General features: G+C 42.1%; 3 protein-coding genes across 16 annotated transcripts; 1 reads left to right on the top strand and 2 right to left on the bottom strand.

Annotated features, from left to right (window-relative positions):
- Nucleotides 1–1973: 1973 nt before the first annotated feature.
- Nucleotides 1974–5501, bottom strand: rbm4.3 (RNA binding motif protein 4.3). The gene is made up of 4 exons (XM_041031464.1): nt 5417–5501; nt 4452–4870; nt 3701–4353; nt 1974–3322 (listed from the first exon to the last, which is right to left on the bottom strand). The coding sequence occupies exons 2-3, from the start codon at nt 4858–4860 to the stop codon at nt 3722–3724; spliced, it is 1041 nt and encodes a 346-aa protein (XP_040887398.1). The 5' UTR covers nt 4861–4870; nt 5417–5501; the 3' UTR covers nt 1974–3322; nt 3701–3721.
- Nucleotides 5502–6594: 1093 nt separating this feature from the next.
- tifa (TRAF interacting protein with forkhead associated domain) lies at nt 6595–7799 on the top strand. The gene is made up of 2 exons (XM_041031082.1): nt 6595–6728; nt 6857–7799. The coding sequence occupies exon 2, from the start codon at nt 6911–6913 to the stop codon at nt 7499–7501; it is 591 nt and encodes a 196-aa protein (XP_040887016.1). The 5' UTR covers nt 6595–6728; nt 6857–6910; the 3' UTR covers nt 7502–7799.
- A 1002-nt stretch (nt 7800–8801) lies between these two features.
- Nucleotides 8802–13924, bottom strand: LOC121176937 (RNA-binding protein 4.1-like). Of its 14 annotated transcripts, none has more exons than XR_005893120.1 (7): nt 13524–13845; nt 12922–13350; nt 12192–12803; nt 10322–10356; nt 10052–10125; nt 9791–9884; nt 8802–9701 (listed from the first exon to the last, which is right to left on the bottom strand). XR_005893120.1 is itself a non-coding variant. In XM_041031081.1 (4 exons), exons 2-3 carry the CDS (start codon nt 13328–13330, stop codon nt 12214–12216), a joined length of 999 nt encoding a protein of 332 aa, XP_040887015.1. In that variant the 5' UTR covers nt 13331–13350; nt 13524–13842; the 3' UTR covers nt 11401–11855; nt 12192–12213. The 14 variants fall into 14 exon arrangements, 1 of the variants encoding a protein (XP_040887015.1); XR_005893119.1 differs by having other exon boundaries at nt 10278–10356; XR_005893125.1 differs by lacking the exon at nt 12192–12803 and having other exon boundaries at nt 13524–13852.
- Between the last annotated feature and the right edge of the window lie 597 nt (nt 13925–14521).

Below are 14521 nucleotides of genomic sequence, written 5' to 3' on the forward strand. Positions count from 1 at the left end.
GCTCATTTACATTTGTGTCATGATGAATCCCAAACTTCCTTTGTGCCAAAATGCAATCAACATTAAGGTTAAAGGTCAATGCTGCTGACTCCATGGGTATTGTGTAGCTCATAATCCGCAAAAGCAGAATTCAGATCTGAACTGTGCTGCCCTGAGTTTCCCTCCAAAAGTAAAAAGAAACCAAAGGCCTGCATCAGAGAGAGAGCTGGAGCCAAATGTTGAGTGCGCTGCCACCAGACAGACTCAGGAAGCCACTGGAACTGCAGCTCAGAGTGGAGCTGATGCTTTGTCTTTGAAACCTGTGGATTACCAAACTTCAATAATTTGGCGTTTAGAGTTTGAATACTCATGTTTTGTTATTTTCTTCTGTCTGACAGACTCAGAAAAATAACTGGCTGTGATATCAGCCAGTAAGGACTGGCTGATGACTGTCCAGACTCTCTTACAGTGAGAGTGTGATGGACATCTGCAGCAGCAGAGGACTGAGTGAGGGTTTGACAGGAAGAGAGCACAGCTATTCTGAGCTTGCATACAATAGCGGGCACGAATAAGCACCGATACCCCGCTTGTTATTTTCAGTACTTTCACTAACAGCTACAAGTTTCAACCACATGAAGACGGGCTTTCAGGTTTTTGCATCATAGCCACACACAACAAAGGCCTCTTCTTTTTTTCTTTTTCATTAAAGAATTGTGTTCATCAAAAATGTCTAGCTTGACACAAGCTTGTCTACTTGCGTTTACCATGACCTTGCATTTGCAAAACGAAACCAGGCGTTCAAGAGGTTTCACTGTGGTGTCACACAACTGAACATAATCGTGGAAAAATTGCCTACGTAACTACGCAAACCTGCTGAAACAGAATACAACACAAATACAAGTGACATTTGCTTTTGTTCCTTCATGTATAGTTTAAACTTAAGGTTCCAGGGTTTAGTGGTTTTGACATAATGGGGGAAACATCTTCACTGACATTTTGATGCTTATAGTTTTGAAACACGATGACGGTGATGATCAGTATTTGATTTGAAGCAACTGTGATCACCTTTCAGTCTTAGCGATAAACTAAGGATATAAGTGCAAACACCTTAACTGCTCAATAAACAAATACATTTTACTGGCCCACAAAACATTTTGACCAAACGGCTGCTGGCAGGGTGCTGGATAATTTCATGTGTTCACATGACCGCGTGAAGCCAGCAGAAGGGTTTTTTTTATAGTGAGCATGCTCCCTCTGCTGGCCTTCAGTGGTATCTGTATGTTAAGAAGAAAAAAAGAACATGAAAATGAAACCTTCTAAAAGGGAGGAGACACAACTACACCCACTGATGCAGCATCAATACACAATGACAGAATCAAAGAATCAGTATAAAATATTAATATATTACAATTAATTATTCTAAAATGTATTATTTTAAAAAAAACAATACATTCTACCTTCAAATCTAACATGAAGTGAATAAATTAGGAGAATTTAAATATTTTCAAAATGCTCACCTTTAAAAAAAAAAAAAGTGTCAGGTGTCATGATAAACCACAGCTGGGTGTGAAACCTCAGTCTTTTTATACCGCCAACCAAAATGTGTTCCTTTGTTGTGGAAACCCGTCTTGCATAATGATGACAAAGCTAAACCCTGAACTGTGTCATTTGGTAACTTAGACTTCTCTGTACAGCAATATCATAAGGAAACTGTTCGAGTAGCAAAAGCTGCTATTTAATCAATAAACAGTAGAATAATAAAAATATACAAATTGAAAGTGTCAGTAATATCTGACTGAAATAATTCTAACAAAAATTCCTAATTATCACTAGTAAGAACTGTTCGTTTTTAAAATAGTGAACATACCATCATGCTGACTCTGAGCAGTTTGAAGCTGTAACTGTGCAGTTAAGAAACCTTAGATAATACAGTTCGTTAGAACAACTACATCTACAGGTTTAATGGCAGGATGCTAGTTAACAGGAAGCCCGTGTTATTGTTTTAAATATTTTATTTCATGCAGGTCAGAATCCAAAATGGCAACACAAAGCAGAATATACTGTAAACTTCTCACCTCCATCAAAAGCTTTTGTGTAAAATTACTTAACAGATCCACTGTAGATTTTCTTGCACTTTTACAAGATTTTAATCAAACTCATCATGTCTGTTAAAACAAAATGTAGAATTTCTAATCTGATGCAAGTCCAAAGTCTTACCTCTTTACTGGTTTACCCAAAGCTAGCTATCCTACATGCTTCTCTAACTCCAATCACAATCCTGTCTAGACACTATAAACAGTTAAATGTGAGCATGTGCTCTCTGCCAAACAGTCCCAGTAGTCCTTAAAGCCCTGGACTTACCTGTTGACTCTGAAGGTCTCCAGAAGCCTCTGATGTCATCTGCCCCCAGACTCAAGGTAAACTAGTCTCATCTATGAAGTCTCACCTGCTTGTTGGAGTGTGTTTCGCCCTTATTCACTTAAACTACAGTGTGAACAAGTTTTGGCACTGAGGGGGAGTTGGGTAAAGGGTACGCTGATGAAAGATAAAAGCTGTGGTACTTCAGAGAAGAGACATTTCTTTAATCAGTGTGACGATTTTAACAAGTTTGTTATACGTGGATTTCATCATAAATGAACGGATAATTATTAAATCTGTATTTTCGAAAGCTAAGAGTATTCGAATCAAGTCAAGCTGCTACAGAGATGGGGTGTTTCAGCGCAGGGCATGGTTCTGAGCACAACATTACTGCACAAATCCGTTTCATTACTAAAAAGATCGACAATGGGATACATGTGAACGCTTTTTGGTAACTGCGCTGTTACTACATGTGTCAGACTCCTACGGCTTAGCAGTTTAAATGTTCACAGTAACGCCACATGGAGGTTTAGTTTTCGATGGAAAAGTTTTAACATAATGGAACCAACGTGCAGACTAGATTTAATACCAAACATGATTCAGTTCAGTTAAATCTACAGTCACAAGTATCGCCTAAAAACTGCTGCTGAAATCATTCAGCTTCCTAAGGTTACACACCACATCAGAACACGTATTACTCAAACGTAAAGTACAATTAAAAAAAAAAAAAAACACGCCTAACTCAGATGTCAAGTATTAAAAATACTACAGCACAATGACAAAATAAAACAGCCAGGGGGGGAAAAAAAATACGAGAGTAAAAACTGTCCCAAAATAATAAAAACAAAAACAGACGAGGACGTCGGTAATTCGGTTCCTCCTGTGAGCATCTCAGGGGAACGTAACGCGCTCAGCCGTAGACAGGAAGTGGATAGTGTCACGTGCATCAGGAGGCGGCGAGCGGCGACGCAGTCGGACGACAATCCTGGAAAAAGAGCAAATGGCACAAATGAACTGTCTGCAACTGTTTGATGCAAAGCACGTTGTTCCATCGCACTTTGTTTCGTGTTCTGTATCTCGAGACCCGTTCTGCAGTCACACACATGCCAGACTGGACAGTCTGCCTTTGTCGGACTATGCCACACATTTAAAACTAGTATTACCTGAAAGCCAAGATAGTGCACAGGCGTGCCCTGAACCAACGACTTTACAGCTTGTTGAACAACGTACGCATGCGTTTTCAAAACTGCCCCACAAGATCTAAAGCGTGCGGGACAGGTCACAAGCTGCCTCTGCCTTTATAGGGACGAAGGGCAATTTCAGAAAGGATATGAACACCAATCTACCTCAGACCTATTCTCACCTTCACATGCCGAGGCCTTGCTTAATAAGCGTAGCGTGCAGGCGGTGGCGGGGGCAGCCGGTCTGCGTAGGGGTCCCTGGCACGTGGAACTCCGTACGCCGGGACCCGGGAAACCGGGGAGAGGCGGGAGCGCTCGTAGGAGTAGCCATTACTGGCGGGGGGCATTGGCATGCTAGGCGCTCTTCTGAGGGGGCTGCGATCTCGGGCGTAGTATGAGGACGGAGGAGGTGGGAGGGGCCGACGCTCATACGGGTCAAGCGACGAGGTCATAAGACGGTCTCGGACGACGGCTGACGGGGGAGGGGGAGGAGGAGGGGCGCCAGCACGCTGATCCTCGTAGGAGGCCATGCCATACGGACGGGCTCTGTACTTCTCATAGTAATCTACCACGCCATACCTGTCCCTCTCACCCTCATAGGGACGGTCAGGATAAACAGCTCGCCTAGGGGGAGGGGGCGGCAGAGGGGGGGCTGGGTAACCCGGGGGTATATGGCTGAGGCGGCCTCGCAGGTAGCTAGGAGGGGGAGGCTCGTGCCTCTCTCCTGGATAGCGTGGGGGCCAGTAGCCGCCTCTGTCTGGGGGAGGAGGGGGGTACTCATCTCGTTCATCATGTCTGGGCCGGCTCTTGGAAATCTGGACATGGATGCGTTTGTCTAAATACAAAAAAAAATACAATTAGAGGATACATTTACATAATGAGATATAAAACAAGCAAATACAACAACTTCTTTAACTCGTTTCATGTTCTTACCTTGAAATTCAGTGTTGTCCAGTCCCTTGATGGCATCCATGGCCTCATCAGAGTTGGACATATGTACAAAAGCAAAATTCTTAACAACAGCACACTCTGTGACTGTCCCGTACTCTTCGAAGAGAGCACGGAGCTCTTCATCAGATCCCTTCTCTACGTTGGCTACATGCAGTTTGACTGAGCCCTGGTTCTTCCCGTGGCTTGCCTCCACGTTGATGGGTGTGCCGTGAAGCTTGTAGAGGTGCAGATTTTTGATGGCTTTGGTGGCGGCCTTGCGGTCATCCATGTGGACGAAGGCGTAGTTCTTGATGATGGCGCATTCTGTGACTGTGCCATACTGAGTGAAGAGCGCCTTGATTTCATCCTGGTCTGCCTCTCGGGGCAGATTCCCCACAAAGATTTTCACCATTGTGAAAGACCTGTTCCAAGGCAATTGGGAGAAAAGAGGACATGTGGGAGTGGAGAAAGAAAACAAAGCTTAATCACAATTCCTGTTTTGTTTTGTTTTTTTACCATATTACCATATAACGTTTTACAGTATATTCAAGCCTAAATCCTCTGCTCCAACACTACAGTCACAACTGCAGTTAATAGGCCCGTTCACAGCAAAATGGCTGACCACAGTTAAACTAACGCATCAAATAAACTAACTTTTACATATATGATCAAACTTATTTAACATTGTAACACTTCTATCCTGTCTACGACACAGTGTGGATAATCAGTCCGGTCTAAACTTGGTTTTTACTCATTTTTTTGTACCTGCTAGCTACGGTTTTTGGAGCCGTTAGCTACAGTTAGCTCGCTAGTCAAGCCACGCTATTACACAAAGCACCGCGGTCTTTGCCCAAAACAAGCGAGCTGGCGAACACTCAAAGGTTAAGAGATATTACATTCATTTAAAATGCACTGAATTGCGTCTCGATATTTATATCAAGACGCTGAAGAGTATTTTTTTAGGTTACCTTAGGCAAAGAATTCAGCGTCCTTTCGAAAGATTTCCTCTAGCCAGTTTCCGTTTGGTGCTTCCGCTGCCTCCGAGCCTTGCCTGTGTGCCTTCTTCTGCGCCTGCGCCTGCGCCTGCTCACAGCCACACCGCCACCTGCTGTCCAGGAGGGCGCAGTGATCAGCGTAGGGTAGTAGATAAAAAGAAGAATAAGAATAAAGTTTATTTTGCCATTTGCACAGATACACTGCATACTTTCTAAAAGTTTAAAGGATAAAATAAGAATAAAAAATAAATGAAAAAATAAAAAAATAGAATAAATAATACAAAAGAAAAGCAAGATAATACACTTAAATAATGAGAAGTTTAAGGGTGTACTAAAATATAGGCATGAAGAAATGTATATATAGCATATAGATATATAGTATAAGCTTAAGTGCCTAATATAGGCACACAGTCACTTTCAGTATATGCGATTATACTGCACATAGTAAGGGGATATTTCACTATTATGTTTAATCCTGATTTGTCCACTATGCCTTTGCAGTTCATCCGTGTCCAAGTTTGGTATTAAGTCTAATTTAACCAACAGCGTCACTTTTTTCTCCTTGATTTATAGTGTGTCCGAAAAGGGCAGGGAACTAAAAGAATGCAAGTCTTGTGTTAATGTGTAACAGTTCCGTTTTAGTGCTCGGGTTCCCGCTATGGCTGTAAATACTTCAGGGTTAGTGATAGACGTGAAACCTCGCGGTGGTTTTTCTTTCCTTTTCTTTTGCAAGTTTCATCATCGGGGAATTTTCGGGGCTTCGGTGCTGCGTTCAGGTGCCCATCTTAAAATTACACGTCAGAGAATTCATGAAACATTTCATCAGAAAATAAACATTGTGACAGTGGCAGCCCTGAGTTGAGTTTTCTTTTTAATAATAAGGCTGGTGTTACATGTAACACAATCATTTGGAGTAGTCCTGCAAAAGTTATTATTATTTTATCATTGAATAATCTCTTGATTGAGTCCGGAACACAAATATATTATGTTCACAAAGAAATAAAAGCGAAAACTGCAAATGAACCCCGCCACTTTCCCTTTCTTTTCACCCCTACTTTCTGTCTACCAAAATTTACAACAGTTAGACTTGGCACTTGAAAGCAGCACTGTTAGCACTGGGTCTTGTGAGAATGACGAAACCTTAGGGAGGAGAAGGCATCAGCTTGCATCAGTCTTCCTGTTTTCATTCTCAGCAGCAACACCGTTAGTGAGACACCTCTGAGAGCTTAGATCCTGTGGTGAAAACAACTTTCTTTTTCTTCAGATTGTAAATATCAACATACAGGTAAGGCACAAACATCTGACAGCAGGAATTCAGATATTTGTTGAATTACTTTACTTTTGTTTGACTTGTAAACCACCCCATTCATTGTATTCCTTTGCTTTGTTTGTTTTTTTGCCTTTTGTCCCAAGAGCCTTTCATCACAGATGATCAACCTGTAACTGATCTCATCAGGAGTCTTTTTCATGATGGATGTGTCCCAGACAATAGAGACAGAGGAGGATATCCTGACTTGTCTCCACATCAAGTTTTACCACCCTCAGCAGAGTTGCAGGGGCCTTTACGGGGTGCTTCCTCTGGGGAAGAGGAGCAGACACTCAGCGGATGACACCCTCAGGCTGGGCCGCGACTCCCAGTCCTGCACCTACACCCTGGTTGACCCTCGGGTGTCCCGTAAGCAGCTGGCCCTCCACGCCTACCGCACACCCCGCAGCCCAGACATGCTGTTTACCATCCAGAACCTGAGCCAGAGGGGCCGACTGTCAGTGAACAGCTCAGCTCTGAACTACCTGGAGAGGATGGATCTCCCAGACAAGGCCCTGATCCGGTTCGGAGAGTATGAAATTCTTATCATCCGTGAGTCCGGCGAGGCCAAGGCGAGCTTTGAGGTGGCGTTTGAGGTGCTTGTGGGGCCTCCATCCAGGGAGACATGCATGTGTGTGCCTAGTATGACACCGGTCATGGACACAGGCTCATGTGTGATGAATGGTTTCCCAGCTGAGCTCAGAACACGCGTCCCTCTGGAGACTGATGAGACTCTCATGTATAACTCATGAGGAGCCATCACCATGAAGTGAGATGCATTGACTTGTTTTTACTTTCTTATTGACTTCCAGTTGAAGGCAATACAAATTACTGTGTAGTTGTTACATTAGAGTCCACACAGGCTTGGATCTCCGTTTATAATGTGAATCAATATTATTTTCACTCTATATCTATTACTGCATGTCTGTGTATTAAAAAGCTGTGATATTAATAACCTCTACTTTTTTAAAGTGTAAATGCTGTAAAGTCTTCAAACGGTTTGTTTCTACATTTTCAACTCGAGCCTATTAAACTATTTTTGGTAACCCACCTCTTTGAGTGCTGTTACTAAATCATTCATTCAATTATTCATAGAGCACATTCCCCAAACAGAACAGGCAATTTTGCCTTTAAGAAACTGGTTTTTCCAGATTTCCTTGAGATAAGAAGCTCTATTTTGTGAGCTCAGGTTACAGTGATAGGCTGGAGTGGACTAACAATAAGAAAAAAAAGTACACTGCTCTTTTTGGCATCAAATTCTTGAGAAACTAGTGCACTTTTTGATTAGTTTCACTCAGTGGTGGAAGAAGAATTAAAGTAAGCTGAAAATAACCTCTGGGTGGATGTTTTTATCTAAACTAGTAACTACAACAGTCAAAATAATGTAGTAATGAAATATATATTATCCTCTAAAATGTCGATGTTTTTTATCAAGTAGCATAAGACAGAAATACTCACAAACCACATACCATGTACCACAAACTGACGAACTGACCTACTGAAGTACTTGAGAAAATAGAGTCACTAGATTGACTTCATCTCTTTGAAGCGCAGACATGTTGATGCAGGTGAGACACTGCATCACATTGAAACTAGGTTTGTGCAATAACAGAGTTTTAAATTTAGCTCATCCTCTGGCAAGTCAATGGTAGAGACACACTGATTTGGTATTCTGTCTGAGTCAGGTCCAGAAACTGGGGACTATTTTCTGATAGTCTTAGAACAAAGTCCAGTCTGGCCAGACAATCCCGATCTAATTTAACTGATTTTACGAGCAGGAAATACAATATGAGATCTTTATCTACTGATGTTAGCAGAAGAGTGGTCACAGTGTTTGCGTGCCATCAAAGTTTGGAGTGTGATCACTGTCACGCAGGTGGCAGTAGGACCAGTCCAGCAAAGACTATAAAACAACCTTGGTCAAATACAGTATTGAGACTCTAACCAGCAGCTGTGATTTTTTGAAACTCCATTCCCATCAGGAAGGGCGTGTGCTTCAAGGGAACCTTATTAAAACTGAAAGTACTTTAGTGAGAAAAGTGTTTTTTTTTGAGGGGGGGCAGATGTGGCACTTTAACTTTTACTTTCAGTAATCCAGATTGCTTTGCATTATTGTAACTATGGTATCTGTCCAGGATGAGATCGAAGATAAATAACCTTTTTTTTTTTTTGCCCTACAGTGATGTACCGCTTTTCTCATTAATCAAGAGACAGAGCAGTCAACATTAGTCACTGCTGAACTGAAGCACATTCTGCAAATTTTAATCAGGAAAAAGGGCATAGTTAGTGTTATGATAAATGAGTCACTAGAGTAAAAACTCTGCACTTCGTAATGCCTCCATTCGTCTGTCTTTATGTCCCACATCTGTACATTTGAAGGGAATCTTTTGATGTCCACATATATCAATCAATCAGACTCAACTTTTACATCTTAGACAGCCCAGTCCAAAGCATGCTCAGAGCTGCTGGATGGATCAAATCAACATCTGTGTATCTTTCCACAATCACAATAAACCACCTGGGATTAACAGCAAAGACTCCAGCGACTGAAGAACAGCATTCAGAAACCCCTGGTGTCAAAAATGTGTTTATTTACTAAGGTTTACCATTTTAAAAAATCATAATGAAAGGGCCCATGTTATAAAATATGATTTTTTAACAAAACAAGTGATGCACTCATAGGTTTTGAGTGAACATCCCAGGCTTTATGGACTGTACCAAAACTGAGTTACAATTAGGTAGCAAGGTGAAAGGTTAGAGGACCCTCGTTTTTTTTTTTGTTTTTTTTTTAAGTTTCTCTTTCAAGTTTAAGAAGTCTTGAGACAGTAAGAATCAACCCAAAATGTAACCCGTACGACTGAGTCCAACCTCACTGTTTTGGTGCCACCAGCTGCATGTAACCAAGCAGGTTTTCTGAGGACTGAACTGGAAGATTCACCCCAAACCCACTTCCTGTAAAAAAACACAAAAGATGCTTCAGTCAAGGTTAGAAAAATAGATGCTTCTCTTCTGGACTTGATAGTGAACTTGTGCTGCCTTACCTGTAACCACAGCGCCGTCTGATCCTGTAATGTTCAGAAACCAGCAAATCCTGTGAATTCAAGACCCATTACAGTCGCCGGAGCAGAGGCAGCCCTGTGAACAAAGACACAGGGTCAGCGATTCCACTCAACACTGATGAAGTCAAAAACATTCTTCCATTACTGCCTACCTAGGCTGCAATGCCAAATTTTAATAATACATAATTAAACATAAGCACCAACTACACAACTTTAAAATGATTTACTTAAAATTTACTGCACCTTTGCAATTTTTTACGACCAAATTCTATGAGCCTGATTTAAAGATGAAGTACAAACTCCAGTATTTGCTTTTCCTAAAAAAAAAAAAAAATTACAACTTTAAAATTTAGACTTTATTAAAAGTGTGGAAACCTGTAGTATGAATCTAAGAACACAAGGGGGAGACAGGAAACAATTTATTGTGTTAGTAATAAGTGTTAAGCAGTACTGCTCAAACAATATCTACCTCGTTTCTGAGGGGACGCTGGACGTCTTCCAAGGAGGACTTACCATGAGCTGGCATCTCCTGCATAGAGTTTATCAACCTACAAAGAGCAAAAACACTAAGAACACCAGCCTGCATGCAATTTGTGGAACATACATGTTATAAATGTTGAAGGTAATGGAAAGTGTGGCTCACATGTAGTGTGAACTCAGTGAAAGCAAAACTGAGAATTCAAATCAAGACTTCAGAACACCTGTCGCAAGACGATAAACATGCGCCAGCCGCAAAGCTCGGTTGAATATTGTTCTAGGAAACTACTCCAACTGGCTCGACACAAGGTAGGCAATGGTGGACGCATGGGACAACACGTAACAGCTGATGGACGCAGCTTAAAAACTTCTGTGTAGCAACAGGAAACGGAAGTTATAGGAAAATTGTTTTTTAACAGTGATTCCTGGGTTTGTGGACAGCCTTGATTTCATCTGAGTTAACTTTGAGGGGAAGTCAGAATCAAAGTCTACTTTCTGTTTAAGTTTGCATATATACACCGTACACTGGACATGACTTAAACAGTAATCAGTTTAACCTCGGTCATGTCGTCAATATCAGAATAGTTGCTCAAAAACTAGACTTTTTTTTTCCTCACTTCACGCATTAACACATCAAGATTCAGTGGACTGCAGATGCATTGCTTTGCAAACAGAGAACTTAAAAGTCACACGCTTTCGGGACAGATAACATCACCTACCATGTGTCAAGCTGATTACTCAAGGGTGGGGAGAATGAAACTGAAAGCGTGTTCTGAGTTCCAACGCCTAGGTATGACTTGATGCATGTGGTCTAGTCACTAGAGCCATTAAACTAAAAGGCCTACCCAGCCTGGAATAATTTGACAGCTAAAGTGTCGTTTTTGGTTTCAGGTGTTTATTAAAAAGCCTTCAAATGAAAAGCAACTTGTAAAGTAAATAAAATCATACATAACGGTGCTATAGATTCTATTTTCGCAAGAAAAGATAACACAAAGGGTAAAAAGAACAAAACCACACTGAAACTTTTGATTTGTCATGCTGACATGCCGCAAACCTTAGAGATTGTTGTACAACCTGGCACACCAAGTATTATATTAAAGCACTTCTACACTCAGTTTTTTTTTTTTTTTTTTTTTTTACTGATTTTGATGAGCATTTTGTGATCAACCACCCACCTTAGTCTGCACACAATAATCTTCCCTTGTTAAGAAATTATGTCACAGTTTCCCAGAGGTCTTATTCATTTAGAAAGATTATAAAACAGAGCGTGCAGTTTCTGCAGTACTGCATCACACCGAAGTAGACTAAGTACCTAAGCCACCATCCTGTTCTGAAAAAACACTTGAGGATTTGAACAGTAAAACAAGCAGAGGAACAGAAAAAGCATAAACAGCTCAGAAAAGTACGTGAACTGCAGACATGGAATCGTATGTTTTTAAGTACGGGGCCGTCCGCAATAGAGTATCTTCCAGTAAGTCTCAGGCGAACGCAACGCAATCCGCCATAGACGAGGGGGATGCATAGCGCCACGTGCGTCAGCAGACAACGACGATCTTGTGATATTCTAAACCTGAAAAGAGAGCACACCACACATGTCAAGGAGCGTGTTTTACTCAGGAGTCGCGCAAGACTGACTTTTTAAAAATTTTTTATGATAAAGCAGCAATATTTTAGGATCCTACCAGCAAATGTTTAATGGATGCATACTGATTTAGTGGCAGAGCTTGAGCTGCAGGAATTAAGAGCTCTGACTCTTGGTGATGATTTAAAGCGTGTTTCTAACTCAGCGTACGGATTCAGCTCTCATTTATTGTGGTACACATTCTTTTGATTTTTTTTTTTCTCCCCCCCAATCATGTCTCAATGTAATATATGATGTCATGAAGCATCCTCTCTCTGTTCTCACCTTGTATTACACACTCAGGGGCCTAATAGCCTGCATAGCGAGGTGGTGGTGGCGGTGGCGGCACTCTCTCTGAAAAGGAGTCCCTGGGCCGGGGAGCTGCATACATTGGAGAGAGTCGGGATCGCTCGTAGGAGTACCCGTTACCAGCCGACGGAGCAGGCGGTAGGGGTGCTCGCCTGATGGGGCTTCGGTCCCTGGCCATGTAGGTCGGAGGAGCATGGGGGAGCGGGCGCCGCTCATATGGGTCAAGGGACCCCATTCCGAGATGCTCTTTAACCAGTGCCGAGGGAGGAGGCGGAGGAGGGGGGATGGCACGCCTGTCATCGTAGCCTGCCGTGCTGTAAGGACGGGCTCTGTATTTCTCATAGTAATCGACCACCCCATAGCCGTCCCGCTCGCCATAGCCACGGTCGGGATAAGCTGCTCGCCTCAGGGGAGGGGGCGGCGGAAGCGGAGGGTAAGCAGTCATGCGGCCTCTGTAGGGAGGCTCGGGCCTCTCCCCTGGGTAGCGGGGAGGGTAATAGCCTCCTCTACCTGGGGGAGGTGGATAGGCCTCCTCCTCGGGTGCACCTCTGGGTCTGCTTTTTGATATCTGAACATGTATGCGCTTTCCTGAGAGAGAGAAAAACATTGTCCCTCAAATCTAAAAGGCTAAATGCTAAAAGCAAGGAAACCCCAAAAACTTCCAATCCTGTCATTTGTAAGAGCAGAACATTTGCGATTTGCTTACCCTGGAACTCTGTGTTATCCAGGCCTTTTATGGCATCCATGGCCTCGTCAGAATTGGCCATGTGCACGAAGGCAAAGTCCTTGACAATGGAACACTCTGTGACTGTGCCATACTCCTCAAAGAGAGCACGGAGCTCGTCATCAGCTCCCTTTTCTACATTGGCAATGTGGATCTTCACAGGGCCCTGGTTCCTCCCTCTGCTGAGCTCCACATTGATGGGCCTACCGTTCAGCTTGTACAGGTGGAGCTCGCGGATGGCTTTGGTGGCAGACTTACGGTCCTCCATATGGACAAAAGCATAGTTTTTGTATTTGGCACATTCTGTAACCGTGCCATACTGAGTGAAGAGAGCCTCTACTTCATCCTTCCCAGCATGCTGAGAAAGGTTCCCGATGAAAATCTTCACCATAGCTGCTCCACTGTACTGCTCTGAAAAGGAGGCAGGACAGGATGAGTTAGCACACAGGCTATCACGGAGGAACAGAAAGTAATAACCAGTGAGAGCAAATGGTGAACAGATAACGTCACTATCAGAAAATAGAAAGCTTGTAATCGAGGAGACTGTAAGCTGAAGGGCCAGCAGAGCCAAACGTTTTTCACACCTGTCACCAAGTGGCAAGCATATCTTCCTTGTTACCGGCGTTTGAATGTTGTTCTTAGTCTAAAAACTGGGTGATTTCAAAATACAGCTGGCAATAACAAGGTTGGAGCAGAAGAAGTTTCCGTGTTTGTACTTCCTGATCAGTGAACTGCTGGCTCATTTGAATGGTGCCTATGAGTCAGGTAAGGTTAGCTATTAAGGCGTTAGCCATTTTTGTCGCGAGTGACAGGACAAAATAAAATTAATTTAAGCTCCTAAGACTCTATTGAGATACATTTGAAAGCATATACAACTACGGTGATTGTAAGAACTAACCGGAACGAGTAGATAAAACCATGAAAACAACAGCACTCACCGCTCTGTGGACAGCGCCACTACGAAGTCGAAACTCTAAAATGACAATTGGCAGCAGCTGACGACGTGAGAAAAGTGAGGAATCGGATTGGTGGATGGACGTGTCCCTCAAAACGTACGGGCCGTGATTGGTGAAGTTTGAAGACATTTTTTTTTTCCTTTGAAAAACATTTTTATTTAATATCGTGGGTGAATGGTGGTGTGTATTGGTGTTGTTTTGTCGAAAGTTTTATGTTTTAAGTTCTAAGTTTTAGAAAACAGAAATTAAGTGTGTTTATTGCATATTATGAAAATGAAAATGGGAATTGGACCCACCCTCTGCACGTACGTAGGTTTACGTAAATTTATGAAAACACTGGCTTTTAGACTGTATTCTGAAAGTAATTCACTCTACAAAGTTTAATTGTATTGTTTAAACGCTACATTCATAAATTGAAATTAAAACAAATATACTTTTAAATATACTTTAAATTCTGCTCACATCACTTGTTGATTTTTACTTGATTAAATATATATTTCTCACATATGTCTATCTTTATTTACTTGTTAACATATTTATATCTAATTACTGTATCCAGGATTTGAGAAGACTGAACCATCATGTAGGGAAAAAGGCTGTGGAAAATCAATGACAACATACATTCC

This window comes from Toxotes jaculatrix, chromosome 23, assembly GCF_017976425.1.
Source record: "Toxotes jaculatrix isolate fToxJac2 chromosome 23, fToxJac2.pri, whole genome shotgun sequence".
Classification (NCBI taxonomy): domain Eukaryota; kingdom Metazoa; phylum Chordata; class Actinopteri; family Toxotidae; genus Toxotes; species Toxotes jaculatrix.